We start from the raw sequence: 22,000 nt of genomic DNA, 5'->3' as shown, positions 1-22,000 counted from the left end.
GAATAGCAACTGACATGTTTAAATGTGAATAAGTACTGTTTTAGGAACTAATAAATAATACTTACATAGTTTTCGTAATGTCCAAATAATGAACTTTTGTTGCTGTGGCTGTTAATTAAGTAACTTATTTGGGAGCAGCTCAGAACCTCCAATACCTTATTTGAAACTGGGACTGGGAAACATAATTTCTCACATTGAGATATAATAGTCATAGCATCTTTATTGTTCTTATAAACTTGCCTCATCCCTTCCTTAGTTGAGATCTGTAGAGAAGTATGTTAAAGAGGACTTTCCTGGTGCTGATCACATATGGAGGAAAGGAGAGATACACAGAAGGCAACAATTTAGGAGGATTTAAAAAATTGTTGCTGTGGCTACAGACTGAGTCAGCCAACAGCAGATAAATTAACGGATGGCTGTTTAAAAATCCCTATAGTTAACTCTTTATTTGTAGATAATATAAAACTGTCACTTTATTACTAGAATGCAATCAAATACAAAGATACAAACATATGCTGCAGGAAAGGATACCAAACCTATTCCCTAACAAATTACCCAAACATGTAAGAAATAGGATTTCACCTCACTCTCCAATTCCAGACTAACAGTTATTTCCTCTTTCAATTTTTGGTGGTATATTTGGCAGATTCAGTCATTAAGATTATTGGGCACTAAAACCTTTTTGCGCCTCTATGTAGACTGACAGGCAAATACTGGAAAAATGTCAGAGGAACCAGTTTCCATAGGTGGTTTTACATGACTGAACTAACATGTTTCTTTTACAGTTTTTCTCAGTATTTATGAAAGAGAGAAATGTGCTACCAATTTAAATGGCATAGGTGACATGATTAGTAAAAATTCTTCAGAAACAACCATGAATATAAGAATTATCAACACTGACAAAGCAATTAAGAAAACAAATAAATCTCTTTAGATCTTATCAATTTCCGATAAGAAGAAAAGCAAAAGACATGATGGGGTGTATTACTTTAAAAAATATTTTATCTTGGAAATGTCTTATTTTTAGAATTTGTTTCATTAGATAACTCATGTTTTGTAATCTATATATATAAACTGGATCGAGTACCTCTGGCAGTCATATTCATTTGAATCTGTATACCCTAAAATACGAGAATAACTAGCTACTGGAAGTGAGTATTTGCACATAACTATACATGAGTACACTGCAGGGAGTCATAGAACAGGTAAGGGTTTGGCAACACAGCACAAAGGGGAGAAGTCTTGGTGTGAAGCTCAAACTTTATATATCTTGAAAAGGCAACGATTCTTTTAATTCTATCACTCTCAAAATCAAGATCCCTAGAATACTCAGAGCACAGAGTGTTTAGGAGAAAGACCAAGAAGAACGCCAAGAGAGTAACAAGAAAAGTCTAGTGCATGAGGAAAATCGGATTTGATAAAAACTTAAATGTTCTTTTGGACTATCTTGTCAACAGTATCACCTTGTATTGTTCTTTCCTAACAACAGTTTTCACGTAGACTGTGAAAACAGACAACTGTATCTGAGTTAAATATATATTTCCCGAATAGCCTTAATTCGATTAACGTCAAGGAAATAAATTTTTTTACACAAATACTTGATTCAGATACAATGCATGCACCACCAGGCAGTTATGATTGTAGTATTAGGTAGTAGTGTGGGAAGTATCCAAATCAGAGTTAAAAAAGCTTGTAAACTGGTAATTTAAAGTTATCTCAAAGAACACTTTTAAAAGGATAATTGTCTATTTTAAAAAGAGTAAAGAATGTATTATAAACAGTCTAGCCATCATCTATATACAGACTGGCTTCTTCTCAATTGTAAGAGGCCATCACCTTTTATCCTTTCCCTCTTTTCCTTCCTTTCAGTACTATTAGGAAACTATTCACAAGTGCACCCTTGGACAATGCTGAGCAGTAATTATGACTTGCTGACAAAGAGATATGAACAATTACTGAGCCCATTTTGAAACCCTACACTAATAAAGTCATTAGATGCTGCCCTTGCCATGATCCTTCTAAAAGCTTCTGAAGTTACAAGAACACACGGCATTGTTTGCAGGGACAATTGCTGCTGGCAGAACGCAAACCTTGAGTTAAACCATGCTGCAAATTGATCTTGACATTCTGTTAAGACCGCCACTAAAAATCAAAAGCAGAGGAGAAAAGGAGAAAATGAGTGGGTAGGATGTAATCATGGAACAGGAGGGGTTCCTCCTCACCTTCTCTCCTCCCTCTTCACAAAACAAACCAGGGAGAAAATGACAAACTCTCCTGGTGTTTTAGAACCTTTATTTTAAAGCATTAATTAAGCCTTGACCTGGGATGTTTAGGATGGCAATACATTTCCTTTACAAGTATGGGAAGGAAAACGTGTCACAAAGGAAATAAAGAAGTTTGGGGAAAATTATATGGAAATCTGGCATGAAGGCTCTCTGGAAGTCTTAGTACTCTGACCACAACATGTCCATCTGTTTTATCAGCTACTTTTGCAGAATCCATATCTGCTCCTAAGGTAGCAGCTGGATATTAACACTCCTTGTGTCTCCCATGCAGACCCCACACCTGGGCTATATTTGCTGGATCAAATGGAAGTGTAGGGTTAGAGTAACATGGTCAGCTAGCTTCAGCCAGGCATGAACCAGTGAGTAGTTTGGAATTAAGGGTAAGCCACTGTGATGGAAAGTGCAGGCAAAGACAACCTACTGATAATAAGAGATTTAAGCCAATTAACTCTTGCCAAAGATTAAGTAATGTGGAAAACTATCACTTGAATATTAAGGCTAACAAGTACCTGTCAGCATAGCAGCAGAAGTCTACAGTGACCTGATAGACTGCACCCAAGTGCATTAAATTCAAAAGCTAATATTGATAGGCAATAGAATTCTGTCTGTGAACATTGGTACTAACTGTGTACGCAAAATTTAATACAAAGCTATGTATGTTACATGCAACCTGTGTAACTCAGGCACTGTCAGCAATTCCTAGGGAAACTGCTTAGAAATAGTGTGCAATGCCTGATTTAACACTGTGTAGCATGTACACTGATGTGCCACACACTTTCAACTCAGGAACTTACATATAAGCAACTCATTTTTCAGCGCTCATAGCCGGCTAATTACCCAGTTGGCACTATCCTAGTCAAATTCAATGTTTAAATTTTCTAGAATTAGATAATCTAAAACAATACCTATATTGGATGTACTAAGTAAGACATTTGCCATGTGGGCCTGTTCAGAACAAGTGATACCCATTAACCCACTTATTACTGGTTAATATTGGTGGTTTATTGTGCCACATATGTTATATGGCTTTCCTTCGTGAAGCAACTTCAGTCAAGAACCTGCAGTTCAGCACCAAGGGCACTCATGTGCCAATGTTCCCATTACCCAGTCCCAAACAGCTCTAATAGAGGTAAGCAAATCAATACTTATTGTGCTAGTGTTTTATATCGTTCTCTCTCTATTTAATTCTGATGGTGCCCAAATGGACCTTTGCCTACCTTCTTGGCACAGCTCATCATGAAGCCAGTCCAGTATTCCTATATATCCTATGGGCATGTTTACTTTAATCAATGTCACCACCAGTGCAGAAGGCTCAGACTACCATCCCAAATGGCCCCATTTGAAAGGCCAATTACTTTAGAGATATCATAGAGACTTGGTGAGTCTGGGGAAGAAACTTTGGAACCAATGGATAAACTCATCTTGGTTGGAATTCAATACTCTTTCCAGATGGTGGGTGCCTGGGGCACATGAGCATAGGCCACGATAGCCTGGGGTGCTATAGTGCCAGCAGAAGACGAGGTACCCAGTCTGGACATTTTTAGTTCATTCTGCAAGGAGAAGGCTTTTGAAGGCTTTTGCTTTATTATTCCTATTAATGGCTGTAGGGGGGAAATCGCACAATTAGAGGGATATGGTAGCATTTCCAATGCTCTTTCTACTGCCCAAGCTGGTCTCTCTTATCCATTATGTTTCAATAAGCCTATTAGAGATTATTGGTTTATTTATCAATATAACACTTATTTTTTAAAAGGCACTTTAATGCATTGAGATTATAGACATAGCTCCCTTGGGGAGCTGACAACCTAGCAGGGAGATAGACGATAAACATTCAGTATAATGAGTGCCATCAATACAAGTTAGTACAGTGATACTATGGGAGCATACAGAATGTGCATTTTTACCCAGACTGAGGCAAGGGAAGAATGGGAAGATGCAAGGCTTCCTACAAGTGATATGTGTTCTGAATTTTAAGAAATTATTCTTTCATAGACCAAGCATTCACTCACTACATTGTGCTAAAAATATTTTTCTGCTCCACTGTCTGCCTATAAGCATATGCCAGTACCAGGATGAATCATTAACAAAACAACTTCTTGGAATCTGTCCATCCCGGTTGGTTGGCCTTAATCCTCAATTTGGTTCAGACCACACAGGATTACATTTTTTCTCTATTTTTTCTCTCTTCCACAATTCAGATAGCTAATTATGAGGTTTAAAATACCAATATCCTTTTATAAGAATAGCAAATACCTGCAACCCAACAAACTAGGAATGTTGCTAATATTAAAAATCTCTGAATAGAAAGAGTGAAATTCTATTATCACCTTCTTGTGTCATCTCTTTCAAGTCCTTCCCTGGCTCACTCAGGTAGAGTGACTCAGTATGAAGTTCATCTATACTCCCAAAGCACCTTGTACATATTTCATGTTACATATTAGCTCTTATGTCTGTCTTGCTTACTAGACCATGAGTGTTTTCAGCATTAGCACTGTGTCTTTTTCAACTTTTCATCCTCAGTGCATAGCACCAATCCTGGTTCATATTAAACATTCAGTAAATGTTTATTCAATGAATAAACATGGAGGAATATATACCTTTCTTAAGATATTTTAGCCACTTCCAGAAGTGATATGCAAGATCTCTTTGTTTACCATTATCTATCTGTTTTTAGCTTTTTCTTTACCGGCATATCCTACTGTTTCTATCAGGATCGTTGTTCAACTGGATATTTGGGAAATTATACCCTCTAGCACCTCTCAAGACTAACAAGGGCTTTCTGCCTACTGCTTTAAGAAAGAATGGCTCTGAAATGCAACTACACATGGCAGCCAGTAAGACTATAGAGAGTTTTCCAAGAAAGAAACCTTATTTAGATATACAATACTGAAATTATAAGCAACATTCTTAAGTGGAATTAGAAGAATACATTCATTTGCCAAATTTTTATTGTTTCCTTCTCCCAGAATTTTGTAAAGTGCCTTGTTTAATGAGACAAATAGAATAAGTCCTTCCAGAAGATCACGATTTAGTGAGGGAGAAAACAGGCAAGTAATCACTACTGCTAAAGTATGATGTCTCAGTTCACATTTGGAATGTTCCAAGATCAATCTAGAAGTTATTCTAATCCATTATACAGATATAGGTTGGTTAACTTAAGTACTCAACTTAGAAAGTTACTAGAATCATTTTGAAAGTGGGAAATCCAAATCATTAACACCACAGGGGTGTATACCAGTGACATTCTATAGTTCTTTTTTATTCTAGTTTGTTAGCAAAATCAGGTATTCTGGTTTGTTAGCAAAATCAGGAAATTTGACTTATAACAGCAATTCACATTCATATTCTAGTAACTTTACTAAAGCATTCACTTAGTTCAATATCCTTCACTTGTCTTCTAGAAACAGGAGAGATTCACAGTAAATTATGGAGGACTAATGTTTCTGGAGGCTTAATCCAAGTATTTCTTAAGCAAAAATAAATTTGCTTGGCAAGTCCCTTCCTGTCTTGGGCATCAATGTCTCCAGCTATCATACCAGAGGATAGTCTCAGAAAACCACTAAGGAAGCATCCAGGCTAAATAGCTTATAGGCTTAGGACTCTTGAAACTTATATGATTAGCCCTAACTAGGATAACTAGATATGGGACCAGACAAGAAATACACCAGGAATTTATTTCTAAACTTTAACATTTGTCATAAAGAAATCACAGTTGAAAGGAAACCCACAGCAACAATCTTATTTGTGATGTCTAGACATCTCTTCTGTATTTCCACATATTAATTTGTCCCATTTTAACTACCTGGTAATAGCAAATGATGGCACAAAAACTTTTGTTATATAGACCACTGACCAATAAACATTAGTACAGCAGACTTCTATTGAATTGAGAGGGAAAGTTTTAGGTTTTGTCACTCATTGTTAATCGCATCAAATGGATGATGCAATCAATTTTCATGACAAACACTTTTGAATAAATGTGATAAAGATCCAAGAAACATCACAGAGATGGAAACTCAAATAATTGTATTTAGATTAATCTATGGTAGATGGTAAGAAAATTGTGGCTAAAGCTAAACTCTTTCTGGGGGGTAAGAAATCAGCCTAACTTATAATTTCGTATAGCAAAAAGTAATCTACTTTTACTCTCTCTTAGGAATATGCCATTCCAGTGAATTTTCATCTTGTGTTTGTAAAATGTGAATTTTACCATAGGCCTTAACTGTAATAATGAGGAGGTGTACATGAACAGTAGCTACATAATTTTATTTATTACTTTATAGAGAGAAATGTAATACCTTAACTTTAAATATCAATAGTTTTTAATTTGTAATGTGAATAGAACTTGACTTTGAATAAGGACCTCAAGTATCTTAAATCCCAGAAATTATGTTCTCTTTCTCCCCACTGCCCTGTTTCTTGTTGCTATAAATGTTTATTAAATTCCTAGATGTTTCTATTTTGCTTTTAATATCATTTCTTTTTGTTTTCATAACAGTAACCTAATAATGGGATGCCACATTTTTTAAAATGTAGATTGAAATATCCTATCATACTTCACAGTTGGTCTTGCAATTCACTGGGAAATAGCTCTAAAGCCTTAAACAAGGCCTTTATTTTGTGTTTTAAAAAAGTGTCATAAGGAGTTAATAGGACACAGCTGTACTGGTTCTTTCTAATAAGCAGCTTCTGTCGCTTTGGTCACCACAGGTGTCTCTGTAACCTGCAAACTCTTATTACTAGTGTATCAAAGTTGTGCTACTTAACAGACTTCTTTAGTAAAACATAACAAAGCAATTACATGGCTGTTGATTGCCAGTCATAAAAAAAAAAACCCTCAAACACTACTTTTCAAAAGAAACTACACTGCAATTTTTTGTCATTGTAAAATAAAAGGAACTAAGGAATTAAATGGAGGATAGAACAAAATAACAGCAGGTAGCCCACTGAACTTAGCCACTACAGATGGTTTAGAAATAGTGTTTCCTTCTTCATCAAGTTGTGGATAAAAGGAAAGGAGGAGATTCCTTACTGCCAGTGAATGGCAAAAGATTTAGCCAAGTCTCCAGTCTATGTATTTTGCCTCATGAAAGCCCTTCGATGCTGCATTTTTATCTGTTTTTGGCACTGCTTTTCATCACCTTTAACTGAGTGTGAATAATAACCTGATTTAATTTAAACAAATACAGGTGCTAAAGGTTCTTTATTTATGTATAACAGGGAACATTTCCAAGGCAGAACGAAGTCATCCTATGAAATTTCCTAACCATTTACTTAAAGAAATCAAGTATTAGATGAAGAAATTGCTTCAACATTCTTTTTTTTTTTTTTTTCATTCTTTTGCTTCACATTTAAGAGAAGAATCATCTTTCTTTTCAGATTCAGATTACATAAAACAAAGTCTGAATGATGAGCAAAAATTCAGTGAGCCATAAAATAATAAAAAGACAAATCAGATGATTTCTAATTGTTCTACAGTCATTTAAATTAGGTAACTACAATAGGATTGCCTTGAAATGAATGAATTTAATCTCCCTGTTCATAAACCAGCAGTCTGTGATGATGATTGTGTTAACACACCCAAAGTAGCATCACAGGATGTTATGGCCACATGTGTAATTAAACACGATGAAATATATTTCAGATGGCAAACTCAAATAGGCAAAATATGAATAATTATTCATCACTTACAGATATTATGATTAACAAACTAAGTAAATTTATCCTGACAGCTAGGAAAGGGATGATTTTTTTTTTTCCCATTGAGAATATGGATGTAATGCTGGCTGTGTGCAAAAGAATGTGTGCAATAAAGCGATTACATCAATTAGCATATGCTAGAGTTAAGCTATTACCAACTCCACTGGACTGGTCCAGAATGTCCTGCTTTCATCACTGGAATTATTAAAAACTAAACTTACTAGTAGGATTATATATTAGATTTTCCTTGTCTTTTCTGAATATTATTAGAAACAGATTTTAATATTCAACATTATTAGAACATAAGAACATACAGTACATAGGAAGGTACTATATTATTATTATTGCAAAAAGACAAGAACAATGTATTTTGGTTTTGGTATTCAGGTTATTCTTGAATTTAAGAAATCTTTTATTAGTTAAGGTATTTTTTCACAATTGAAAATAACTGCATGTTAACTACAACAAATAGCTTTTATCTAATTAAATGTAATAATAGGAAATTTAATGCTGAGGATGAAAATGTTTATGATGATAAGAAACCAAATACAATGATGACTTTTAACAATAAAAAAGCCCAACTTATAACTTGTGAACAACAGTATTACCTTGCTCTGTTGGCGTCCTTTGTCAGGTCCCAAGCCCAGGTTATAAAATTTTGACTCAGATAAGAGACGATAGATTCAGCACAAAGCATTTGTGAGCAGAACACGTTGGTTAATACACTTTCATCGTGGTGGAGGTAGACAGCAAGAAGCTTTCTCTGAAAAGGGGAGAAAAGACTGATGAATTAAAATATGCACTAATGCAAGATTTCTTGAATTCTGGAAAGGCACAGTCAGTCAATATAAACAACGATAAAAATTAAATGCTATTCCCTAAAAGAGTACCTGACACCTGGAGCTCCTAAAGCATCTACTAATGTGAATACATTTTGCTTCCTTACACTCTAAAAAGGCTAGGATGATGATATTGTTTTACAGACTGCTGTCGCAGATTCCTGTTAACATGTGCAAGCCTATCTCAAGCACAAATTGCAATAGAATGGCATTTTCTTTAAATAAAATGGAATTACCATTCTTTGTATTTAACACATACTTTATATGTAAAGGGAAAATTAATTTTGAACTATTCAACTATACAGAGAAAAAAATACTGATTAAGATTGGATGCCAAAATCTCTCTTACATATTTTTTGTTTTTAATCTGAGCACTAAATAGTCTCTTCTACTTGAAAGAAAAAGGTCTGAAATAAACTTGTTTTAGTTCCACAGGTAATTTCAAAGCCCTTAATGTGTTCCCATGTCAAAGTCCTTACTTAAGAGCATGTGACATCTAATTGCCATTTGAAAGGATGATAGAAAAATGTTCACTTCACATGAATTCTTTCTAGTTTATATTTCAGAAAATGTCCAGTGGAGATTTTCATATGGAAAATTATTCTTTCCCTTTTGCCTGATAAAACTTGCTTTCAAGAAATGACATCTGCTCTCTTAAAAGTATCCTCTGTAATAGTTGGATAATCAATAAAATAACTGAAGCTAAAAACTGAAATTGAGCAACATAATTTGCAAATGTCAGCTTTAACCACAACAATGATGATTAAAGAACCTTAATTGTCCTTAACTTTTTGGTGCTACCTTGTAGAAGAGCTGAGTTAAAGAACAGTCAGTTACCAGGACGTGGAAAGATAAAATTGTATGGTAAGGACAATATACACATCTAATCTGTGAAATTCTGGTGAAGGAAAATTTCAAGGAAGCTGTAAGAATGTGATGATGAAGAAATTTGCTGTGTGGGATTTTAAACAAAAGAAGGACATTTACAGAAAAAGGGCTCATGTTGATGAAAGTCTGATGCTTGGAATTATCCTGATAAATAATCCAAATAATAATCTTAATAATCCTAATCCTAATAATAATAATTAAAATATTCTCTTCAAAGAGAAATTTTGTACTAGATGAGGGTAGCCACAGGTACTTTAATCCCCAGAATAAACCTGTAAAATAGTATTCTTAACTTCATTAGCCTATGAGGAAATTGAGCTTTAGAAACCTGACTTATCCTAAATTCTACAACTAGTAAGTAAGTAGTACATCTGGGATTGGAACCCAGATTGACTGACTCCAAGCCTAGTGTTCTTTCTTTGGATACTGTAGCAGGGAACCTAACTGCACTATAGTGAAGACCTGGAGAGCTTGTAGAATATTAAGGCACCAGATGCTCATATATCAGTGCTTCCGGGGGCCTCAGAGACAGCATGTAATGGGAATAAGGACAAAATGCTTCCATGTGTCCATTAATTCATTCATTCATTCAACAAGTATTGGTTAAAATAGTCTTCGTGTCAGGCCCAGCAGGAAGCAGTGGTGATTAAATGCTGAACAAGAAAGATTTAGGGTTTTTTCATCTATGTTGATATATGCAGATACCAGTAGCTGGTATCTAGGAAGTTTGTAATCAGATACATTGTTGGAGAGATACTTATCTAGAAAATTCCTACTCATCCATTAAGGCTCAAAGCAAATGCTTCTGGGAAGCCTTCCCTGATTCCTTCAGGCAGCGTTAAGAGCTTCCTTTTCTGGGCCCCTATCTCTTCTATTTTAGTATTACAATTGTTTACCAGTTTCCCCTCTAGACAAAGTTTCTCAAGGGTGAGGACCAGGTCTCTTTCAGTTTTCTTTGTATCCCTAAGTTAGCACAGGTCTCAGCATGTTTGAGGAAAGAAACATGAATGCTGATATCAACCACAGCCCTCTGGCAAAAAAGACACCAAATGGTAGCAGCAATGCCAAATCACTCTTAGTAAACAAATCCAGAAATCTGCTGCTTTAGGGAAAGGAACGTGAACCTGGCAGCACTAACAAATTCAGAGCTCCTCTTCTTAGAAGCTCTCTGGCCCAACAGACAGGGGGATGTCAACCTCTAATTCTGCTTGATCGTATCTCAGCAACTACCTTTAATGAGACACTGGGAACAAGAGAGCTGTCCACTTTTGAATCAGCATATTTCTAACCAAACAATAGCAATGGCTAAATCTTTAAAATGCCTATTTCTCTCAAGAACACTGCAATGGAATATTTAGACTTTGGGAAAGAGATTAGCGATTTACATTGCTATCTCACTGATTTAATTTAAATGCTCTTCCAAACCAAACACACATGTGCTGAAGAGGCTACTAGGAAACCCAACATGGAGAGTTCCCTATAAGTGCAGCTGACAGTGTTGACTGAAACTAAACTTGGAAATCCAGGGCACTAATGCACAATATCAAGCAATAAAACAGCATCTCTTTGGCAATATTTAATTTAAAAAAGAAGAAAGAGGCAGGCGAAGATCAGGCACTGTTTTGGAGGATCAACCATTCTGCATTTCAAAGCATTGGTCCCTGCAATATCCAGGTTACTGTGCTAGAATCTCGACTATTATATCGCAGTTGTGAGAGGGAGGGCAAAGATGTGTTTACTCAGTGATTAGGCCCTTAGAATAAGCCTCTAGCTCCTAGAGAGACCGCTCACCACTTATTCATTTGGGCCAATTCACAAAGCCTAGGAAGATTAAACATCCATGCTGAGAAGACAAGCGAATGCAGACGGTGAAAAAGAAATAAAAATTCTTTAAAAACTCTGAGATGACTTCATTATTTTTCCACAAGGAAACTTTAGGAAAGTGTTTAGTTAGAGAAAAACCCACATTGACCTCTCTCTAAACCCTTAATCTTTCCTTTGTGGTGGCATTGCTTTGTGGTAAGCGACTGGCTCGCCTCACCCCTCTTTTCACTAGAAGCTGAGAGAAAAAAGGCTCTGGAGAAACAGTTTTCGTTCTAGGGACACAAACCCCTGACACTGTTAAACATGAGATGCCAGGAAAACACACTTAAAAAAAAATTCTCACTTTAAGCTCTAAACTGTGAGAAAGGAGATGATACAAAGAGTATCAGAAAAGGATCTTCAGGTTGGGGGTACTCCCAGAGTAGCTTTCAAAAGAGAAACTGAATAATCTTAAAATAATCTTTTCTCTCAAACACAATAAGCTTTCAACAAAAATTTTTCTTCTGCTATTATGACAGTAAAAATAAGCAAAATATAAAGCCTCAATAATATGCAAATGCTACTAAATTTGGGCAACATAAATCTCTGATTAAATTATAGGCACACCTAAATGAACCCCAGACTCAGATTTCTGATTACTTTATAGAGCTCAACTAAACACAGTCCAAAACAGTGAGAACTGGGTTCAGCATATCAGAAAACTGCTTTTGCGAAGAAAGGGCATCTAATACATAGAAAAAGCATAGGAAAATGTTTTGTTTTCCATTACTATAACCATTTTTCCCTTTGGCCCATGAATAATTTACTTCAATAACATTTACAGAGTGCCTATGTGTTAGGCATTGAGAATACAAAGATGAATAAAACAAAGTTCCCTTGCTCTCTAAGAGTTGGGGGTGGGGAGGGGGTGGCATATGGAGAAAGCAAAGAGTTAATTGCAGTATCATATGAGAAGCAATAAGATTGGGGCATTAAAAAACCCTACATTTTATTTGTCCTTCCTAATTTGGCAGAGAGGTGTAAGTCTGGCTGACGACAAAGGCAAGCAGCCCAGCTATACTCTCCTCAGACTCCCTCTTTGTGATCTAGGTTTTGGTTAACAGTTAAAGGAAAGTCTCCAAGCATTAACGTAACAGAAAGCTCTGTGCTAAACCCAGTTTTGCCACTCACCAGCTATGTGACTGTGGGGGTTAGATGGGTGTTGTAACAATTGTGGATAAAGTAGGTAAAGTGCCTATTTACAATGCCTGGCCCATAGTAGGTGCCAAGTAAAATGCAGCTATTAGGATCAAGATTCTGGAACTATCCATGCAAAATAAAGGATCTGAAAGCCATTTCAAGAGAAATGATAGCCATGAAAATGTATGAAAGATTATACAGCTCCTTCATTTCTCCTACTGGCCATAGTGTTTGGGATGCTTCATTGTGTCTGTGCCTTCAGGGCCTCACTAATCTTCACATTCAAACCCAGGAGCTAAGGTACTAAGTTGATGCTTAGGAAGTGCCAAGCTGACAGCAACCAGTGTGACTTGGCCTTGAGCTACAGTAGCTATTGTATTTAGACACTTAGCATCACAGAACCACAGAACATTAGAGCTGGAAGAAATGAGCTGGCTATGTCTCAAAATAAGCCAGGCACGGAGCAGACACTTAGAAAATATTTGCTGATGGACTGAAAAGGAAGTTGTCTAGTTTCATTGTAAGTACGAGAACATCCATAATCTGTGTGTTCAATGATTTTGAAGTTGATATGACAAACGATTTCTAGAAATGGTATTTCATAGTTTTTTCAGTATAAGAATTAAAATAAATTAAAAATAATTTCCTTTGTATAAATTGGGAGCTGATTTTATTTCTCCTCTTTCAGTTTCCCTTCTCCTTTTCTATCATCATTATCATCACCATAATAATCAGAATTATCGCTGTTCTTTTAAGTTTGGGGGTGGTTTACTGATACAAACAACTGATACACTGATACAACAATAAACACTCTTTTATATTTTACCTAGATTTATCAATTATTAACGTTTTGCCATATTTGCTCTATCATTCTTTTTATGCTTCTTTCCCTGAAACATTTAAAGTTGCACATATCATGACACCTCCACCCTACTTTAGTGTCTGTCTCCTAAGAAATAAGGACATTCCCTTACATAACCATAATTTCTTTAATCACACCTAAGACATTTAATATTGTTTACAATATTTACAATTTAATGTTGCTACAATCATCTAATACAGAGTCCATATTCAAATTTCCCCAGTACCTCAAAATGTCCTTTGTAGCTGTCTTAGTTATTGTTTTAAATCCAGGCTCTAAATAGGATCATCCTAGTACACTGCCCATTTCCACAATCCTGTTCCTGTATATGGATATTCATAGGTCCAGCCCAGCACCCAACCATGACTCAAGATAAGCACACTGTAAGAATACAGGCAGGGCAGCATGAAGCTACATTGTCTGGATTCAAATTCCTGCTTTGCCACCGCCCAGCTGTGCAACCTTGGGAAAGCTACTTCTCTTTTCTATGCCTTGGGTGACACAGTTCTGGAAGTCCAACACTCTGTCTAGATGGGAGTGATGACATGACTGCTATAATAGAGGTGGTCCTAGGGTCTAGGCATGAACAACAGATTGGCTGCTTCTTTATGAAGGTGATACTTGAGCTGAATTCTAAATTTAGGTGATAGTAAGGAAAAGAAGAGTGAAAAAGAGGAAAAGCAAAGAGAAAAGGTTGGGAAAGGCCCTGTGCTGTCAATGGCCTGATGTGTTCAAAGAACTCCAAGCTAGTAATTTTTGAAGAGTGAAGAACCAGAGTGCAGACGGATTTTGGAAAGAATTGTGACATTTTGCCTTTTTTGTCTCCCAAAGCTGAGTTTAGGGACCAACAGGTAGCAACCAACTAGAGAGGTTCCAAAAGGAAACAGCCAGCTACTGAAGATGAGGAGATGCCAGGATGGTATCTTCTTCCTCTCACTTCCTGAAGCAGATGTTGGAATGGCACTCTTGAGGACACAGATGTACTTGAGTCTCACAAAGGGAGAACTCTCATATGAAAGTCACAGGTTAAACAAGCAAACAAACCAAAAAGCCTAAAGTAAAATCAAACGCTCTTCATAAAATAAGCTGACAAATGTTCACTGGGTACAGAGCTTTATCAGTTTTCATTGTTCAAATGGTAATACTCAGGTTATAAAATACCTTTGAGGAAGATAAACATGTGTCTAAAGTTTCTATGAATAAGGAAATTGGAAGCTCAAGTGATGGGCTGTTATAGCAAACTGTTTTTACTTTCCTTTTCTGTGAAATATTTACTTATATTGCTTGCCCATATTGGGTTGTTGTCTTCTTTTTATTGATTTTTAGAGTTCTTCATAAATGTATATGCTAGAAAAATTGTTTCCAATATCTCTAATAAAGATACTAGGCACTACTTAACATCAGAAATACTTTGATTTTCTTAATACAGTTATTTATAAATGATTGTAAATGACAAGGCAAATATAAAACCAACAGATTGTACTGAAATGCTTCACAGAGGAAAGAAAGGTCAGAACACATTACTGTAGGTCTATGACAAAAACAATATTATTCTCTGTTTTGTTAGGTACTCCAAGAAGGGTGTGGGAGAAACAGGATACTAGAAGATACACATGTATAAAAAGGTATACAAAAGCTAACAGGCTGTGAAATGTAGGAGCCAAAAAGTCTGTAAACTACACTGTGTTATTATCATACTATGATTTTCTAATCATCGCCTGACAGTCCACAATTACACATATACAGACGCACACAGTTGCTCAGTCTCTGCCACCAATTTCTCCCCTCCCAACCATCCTACAAACTGTCACCACACTACTTATTCCTCTGACAGTGTCACTCTCTTCTTCAGAACTTTCAAAAGCTAACCACTACCTAACAATAACAAAAGTCTTTAGCTGGCATTCAGGGATTTCCATGATGAAATCCCAATCTATTTCTCTATTTTAGCCCAATTTCCTGCTGCTCCTTTACATGTACCAATTATGCAGGCCCACTCATCTTCTCTAACATGTGCATCTGAATAACTTGGTTACTGTTAAGGTAAGGAGTCATTATTCCAAGGTGGGTTAATTGCCAAGATATTTTAATCTCCGTTTCAGAGAAAATAAAAATGGAGGCTTGTATAGCTAGTCAGTATCAGGGTCCAGTTTCAAATCCAAATCTGCCTGATTTATTCAATGTCCATCTACTGTAAGCAAACAATCTTAAAGATGTTTCACATACATTTTGAAGACATTTTACTTATATTAATTGTTTGTTAACCCTGTGAGGTAGGTACTACAATACAAATTTTTTAATTGATGCTCAGAGAGATTGAGTAACCTAGTTTTAATAGCACACAGCAAGCAAATGGGGACTCAGAATTGAAATATAAGAATTCCGATTATTTCTCTTTCTACCATACCTTTTATCTTTAAGTGAAAATGTTTAAGATTAGATATGGAACAAACTTCTTGAATTTACAGATGGAATACTTAAGAGATCCAATTTAGCTTTTTATCCTTTAAAAATAGGTAATATGAATAACAAATACTTTCTAGGGACAGGGAGGGCTCTTTGAGAGAAATGATACAAATATGAATAAAGTCTACTAAAAAAAAATCAGCCTTGCTTTTGATATTTTAATAAATTTTACCTATATTGCTTTTCGAATATGGCTATATGGTTCTCAAAAAACTGGCGAATAGCAGTAAATAGAGAAGAATGTTTTACACAGCAGCATATCTTAAAACTAACTTAATTATTAACTAATTAAAAAATAATTTTATTATAAACACTAAAGATTTTTACAATTTTAATTAGGTAGATCTGATTACTCAGTCGGAGAATTAGAGGCAAATTCTAAATATGATGCTAACAATATACTGTTTAGTGGAAATATCTAATTACAGAACAGTATATTTGGTACAGTTGCACTTATATAAAACTTAGCAACTTTTTTACTGATATATATGTTTGGAGACTTTTTCAAAAAATCACATTTAAAAGTAAAAACATTTAATAGTGGTTATTTTCAGGTTTGGGATTATGAGGCAACGCATTTTCTACTTTAAATGCATCTGTAGTCTTTTCTTTTCAACAAACATTTTATTTGTATAATGAAAACACATTTCAAAACATTATATTAGCGTCATAGTTCTTATCTCACACATGTGCAGGATGCCGTCCTAGCTGTCATAAAAAATTACTCTAAAGACACTGTCTGCCTTTAAGGAATTTAAATTGAAAAGACAACAAAGACAAGATGAACAGACTGGGCATATTTTCCAAAGCACAAATAGGTTTGTTTGCCTGATTTTTCTGGATGATGGAGTGCTAGAAACTCACCAACCGCAGTTGTGGCTTCCGATTTGTACAGAACTTATTTTGCCTAACAAATATTGACCAGTGATGGTTATTTAGGTTTCTTTTAACCTAAGGAAGTAGAAATAGCACTACTTTAAAATGGGCTGATTTTTAAAAATGAATGTAATAAAACTTGATAATGAACAAGCACTGTTAAAAGCAAAGCATTCATCTTAGTGCTATAAATGCTCAAATGGGTTCTCAAAATTCCTTTGTGGAACTGTTCTTAGAGCTAGTTCATGAACAATCAGTTTTGTTATTTTATGAACATTTCTCAAATTTGTCCAAAACTGTTTAAGAAGCACCTTAGCCATGATGCTGGGTGCATTTATGAATAGATCTCATTTAATCCTCAAAACAACCACATAAAGTAGATATGTATTATCATCTTTTTTTTTCCTAGATTAGAAACAGGCTCATTACTTAATTGGGAACAGAGTTACTAAGTGGGAAATCAAGACGTGAAGCACTGGTTTCCTTAATTTATGTGTAATATTTGGAAACAGCACTGGGTGTGAAGTGAAGATCTAAGGAGGTGTAACAGGATTACGGATATCAAAGCCCAGTCTTCCAAAGGGCTGCTGGGAAAGGAACAATCCTTCCCATGGCACATAAACCCTGGCACCGGGATTTTTATTGCTGTTGATTTTCAGTTACTACAAATGTCTAATTATTCTCTAGGGTACTTTTTGTTGTGAAGAGAACTCAGGGACAGCAGAACTGAGAGGTGGGGAGGCTCTAAGGAGAAAAAGAAACTTCTTTAAGAAAGTCCCAGGGAATCATGGTGTGGCCAGTGGTAACTCTTCTGCACATAATTAAGGAAGCTAACCACTGGCTCTCACTTATCTAAAGATAAAATATAAGCTTCATTCAACAAATATTTTTAAATGCCAGGTAATGCCAGGGCATCACAGTCCCCTCCATGCTCCTGTTGATGTTCCCAGCCTCATCATACCATGCAATCCAACTCTCTGTCTTGCACTATTTTGCTCTCTGTCTTAACTTTTTTGGTTTTAATTCCCTCAATTGTAATCTTCTGGACTTTGCTTTTGACCTTCCTTCTGTTTAGAATTCTGTTATTTGCCTAAGTTTCATTTATCTTCTAAGATTCAGGTCAGAGATACCTCCTCAAGAAATCTCCCTGAATTCTAAGGCAGATGAAGTACCTCTCCTCTTTGCTTCTATAACATGTTACACTATATGGATCTATTTATATTGTCTTATCTTCCCTACTAGACTGTGAACATTTCAAGGGCAGGAAACCTCTACATCCTAGGTCCTTAATAGGCATATGATACATATTCATGGCCTTCAACTCAATGAACATCCCTAATAGTTAAGGGCAAGGGAGAAGATCATAAAACTGATCAACCCACTGTCAGAAGTCGAAACTATGTCACAATATACTTAAACACAAGAACTTAGAATACCTGTTTCACTGAAGTTGGAGCTCTGCTTTGAACAGTATTGTAAATTCCTCATGAAAAAGGCACAAAAAACTATGAGTACTCTCACCAAGTGCTCTCAAATGAAATCAGTCTGAAGCAGTTTTCATTAAGATGGATTGAATGTGGCATCGTGAGAAACACTTTATCAAATGTAGTGTTTTACTTAGTGATTAACTATATACCAGTTGATGAAGCTCCCCAAATCCTTTGTAATCCCACCACTCCAATAAACATTTAATGAGTATATAAGTTCAAAAAGCCTAGCAGAGGATTTAAACCTTCAATCTTGTTTTTATTTACTCTTGGAACTCAATTTCTCACTTCAAGTGAAGAATGCTGGTGCTCAAGGCTCATCTGTTGCCCTGGTAAAATTAATGTGCCTTCCACAGTTTAAATTAAACATGCGATGTTTAAGACGAAAGAAATTTAGTAACAATGGCAGAGTATCGGTCATTCTTGCCTTAAAATATTTGAACATCAGCAAACTGTTTTCTTAAAAATGATTCATTCAGAAGTTTTAAAAAAAATATTGAAAACGATTTGTTTTCACTCTCAAATGTACAGTCTGAAAAGGAGAGATGAAGTTTGAGGATTGAATCCTGTAGTATAGCAGTTAGCACTGAAAAGCTTCTGGAAGTAAGGTGGTATAGTGTAAAACACACTTACATGTGTTGGAACACCTGCACTCTCATTTGGCCTCCACTACTTACCCTTGATTTGTCTTTGGTTAAGTCATGTAGCTTTTCTGAGCTTCCTCATCTCTACAATGAGAATATTGATATTATATATCCCCATCTCACCGGTTTGTTGTGGGGTTCAAATGAGATATGCATAGGAAGAAGCTTCACAAACCACAGAGCACAATATAAATCTAAAGTAGCAGTGCTATTTCTATACTTTCTATACAATCCTCTCTAATTTTGAAAGGAGATGTATATAATTTGGTTGATGACTATAATAAATGCCCCTGCTTAAATCTAATTTTGAATAATTTACCCACTCTGTGGATAAATTTTACTTAAGTTTAGGGCAATGTAATAAATGATACATAAACTGTTGTTGATCTTTAACTTGGAAAAGAGAAAAAAGGAAAGAAAAAAGCCCTGGACAAGGGGAAAAAGATAAAGACAGTTTAGGAGTCCAAAGAGGTCAGTGGATTTGGGTATCAATCTAATATGAAACAAAACACATGAACCAATGATTTCCAGTTGTTAAAATACCAACACACTCATCAAAAGCAAACAATCAATTGTTTCATTAGAAATACCCAGAAGTTAATAAGAAAGAGTTTACGCTCCTCTGGGAATCATCAGTCTGAATAAATCCAAATGCCAATTTACTATACAAAGACACTCAATAAAAAGTTCTTTCGTCTATTATATACTGTATATTTAAATAATGTATCGTCACAAAGTTATAATGTTTATAGTAGCTTTTTAAATGGAATTTAAAACATGTCTATGCTTATTTGGGAGCTATATTTAGGTTATAAAAGGCCCTCACATTTTCTGGTTACTTCAACTGCTTAGCAATCTTACTGGAAAAGCAGAGACAAATTAATCCCAAATACATTCTTATCCAGGAATGAACTGAAAAACAGATTATTTTAAAGCTATAATTACTCTTTCAAACATATTTATGTTCAACAATAAGTGATTGTTTAAATATAATAACATTGCTGTACAATGAGAGACTTAATAACCATTAGAAATCCTGTTATAATAAAGTATTCAGCATTACTTACAAAGCATTCTTGCAACAACAACAACAAAAAAAAATTGACCTGAATCTAACACAGCTTTTAGACTTAATAGCCATTTCTCAGGAAATACAGAGATAGAGGAACAAGTTAAATCATATCACAAGGAAACAATCATACAAATCCAGAATCTGGAACAATCTGTAAGTCATCCAGCATGATTTCTTCACAAAGCAAATGTCATAAAAAGGGGTGGGTGGGGGAAGAAAGCAGGTGTCTGCTTAAAAGGGTTTAAGAAATCTTACAACCAAATATAATTTGTGATCCTTGAGTGGATCACGGTTTCCAAAAAAAGAGTCAACTGGTGAACTTTGAATATGCACTGGATACTAGATGACATTAGGAAATTATTGTTAGTATGTTACATGTGACAATGGTATTGTGATTCTGTAGGGGAATGTCATTATTTTTGGAAAGTGCATGCAGATGTTTTTAGGGGTAAAATATGATGTCTGTGATTCACTTTGAAATGGCTTAGCAAAAAATAATGAATATATAAGAGTATCCTAAGTGTTTTACGCAGTTTAATAATTTCAAAAGTTTAATTGCTAAAGCTCCATTAAAACTTCGGGATGCCCTGTATATAGAAGAAGCAAATATGGCAAAATTTTAGTAATTGTTAAATCTAGGTATAGGGGATTTAAGTGTTTATTGTACTACTCCTTTATTTTTTCTGTATTAAAAATTGTTTTAATAAAAGTTAAAATATTATAAAATATAATTAAGTAAATGATCATATAATATTAAAAGGTGAAGATAAGCTGTTTTAACAGGATTATAACATTATCAATTTTATATTAAATATGCATGTGTGCTCAATGAAATAAATAATAAATATATGGAAAGAACATATAATCTGTGTTAGAATATATTCTTTTAGCTTTTCAGTATCTTCCATAAACCTGTACTTATGGAAACTATAAACCTGTATTACCATAAATATATATTTCTTCAAAAATAAAATCCATTTAAAATAGATTTAATAGTTAAAAAATAGATGTTTAAAATTGCCTTTACAATGGGCTATTCCACTATTCTTAGGGTAGAGAACAGTTTATGTTTCTTAATCTACTTCATTGAACTGTCAGTGATAGATCTAAGCTTGATCGCTAATTATTGTCCTGGAATTAAATTTTTAAAAACTGTTTAAAATGTATTTTTCTTTAGGTCAGAGTTTAACATAAGTAGAAACTAGAAATTTCAGAGGCATCCTTGCACTCTATTCTCAAAATTCTTTGTCCTCTTTAATTCCAATAGCTTTCCCTCTAACTCCATCTACACCTTATTCCTTCCTTCCTCTCTTTCTTCCTTCATTCATTAAACATACAGAGTATTACTATGTGTAGGGATGTAAGGTACACCGTCACTGCCAAAAAGAAAATCAAATCTCTTGAGAAGACATATATATAAAAGAGAGAGAATGGATAATTAAAAGCAATGTGTTATCATTGCAAAGTACTAAAGGGTGGGTGTGGAAGAGTAGGAGTCAACCAGGTAAAGAGCAGGATGAAAGGCATTCCTGACAGTGGGGCAGCATGAAAAAAGAGTAAGATTATGGGGAAGTACAAACGGTATACTACTGCTAGATTTATTAAGTGTAAGGCAGGAAATGGGAAGAGCTGAAGTTGTACAGATAGGCAGGAGCCAGATAACTGGGGTCTCGACTACAGTGTCAACATATAAATAGAGCAACCACACAGAATCTTCATGCTCAAAATGTAACTTCTGATTTCTTATTACATACTTGGATCTACTTGATTTCAAGATCACAAGACCCCTTTCTATATTTAAGGAAAAATCTTTTTGTTGTCTAAAATGACCTTTAGGAAAAAATACTACAGTTATAAGATATATACTATTAGATGGAA

The 22,000-nt window shown here is 35.1% G+C and overlaps 1 protein-coding gene across 2 annotated transcripts in view; it reads right to left on the bottom strand.

The window, feature by feature from the left end:
- FAF1 (Fas associated factor 1) overlaps positions 1–22,000 on the bottom strand; it is a 473,015-nt gene that overhangs the window by 119,889 nt on the left and 331,126 nt on the right. For both annotated transcript variants that reach the window (XM_061184239.1, XM_061184240.1), the window contains one exon: positions 8,594–8,748. In XM_061184239.1, coding sequence (XP_061040222.1) covers positions 8,594–8,748 — 155 coding nt within the window. The remainder of the gene's footprint in view (positions 1–8,593; positions 8,749–22,000) is intronic.

The sequence above is a fragment of the Eubalaena glacialis genome, chromosome 3, assembly GCF_028564815.1.
Source record: "Eubalaena glacialis isolate mEubGla1 chromosome 3, mEubGla1.1.hap2.+ XY, whole genome shotgun sequence".
Taxonomy (NCBI): domain Eukaryota; kingdom Metazoa; phylum Chordata; class Mammalia; order Artiodactyla; family Balaenidae; genus Eubalaena; species Eubalaena glacialis.
The sequence above is the reverse complement of the archived record's forward strand: the minus strand, read 5'-3'. Positions and strand labels throughout refer to the sequence as shown.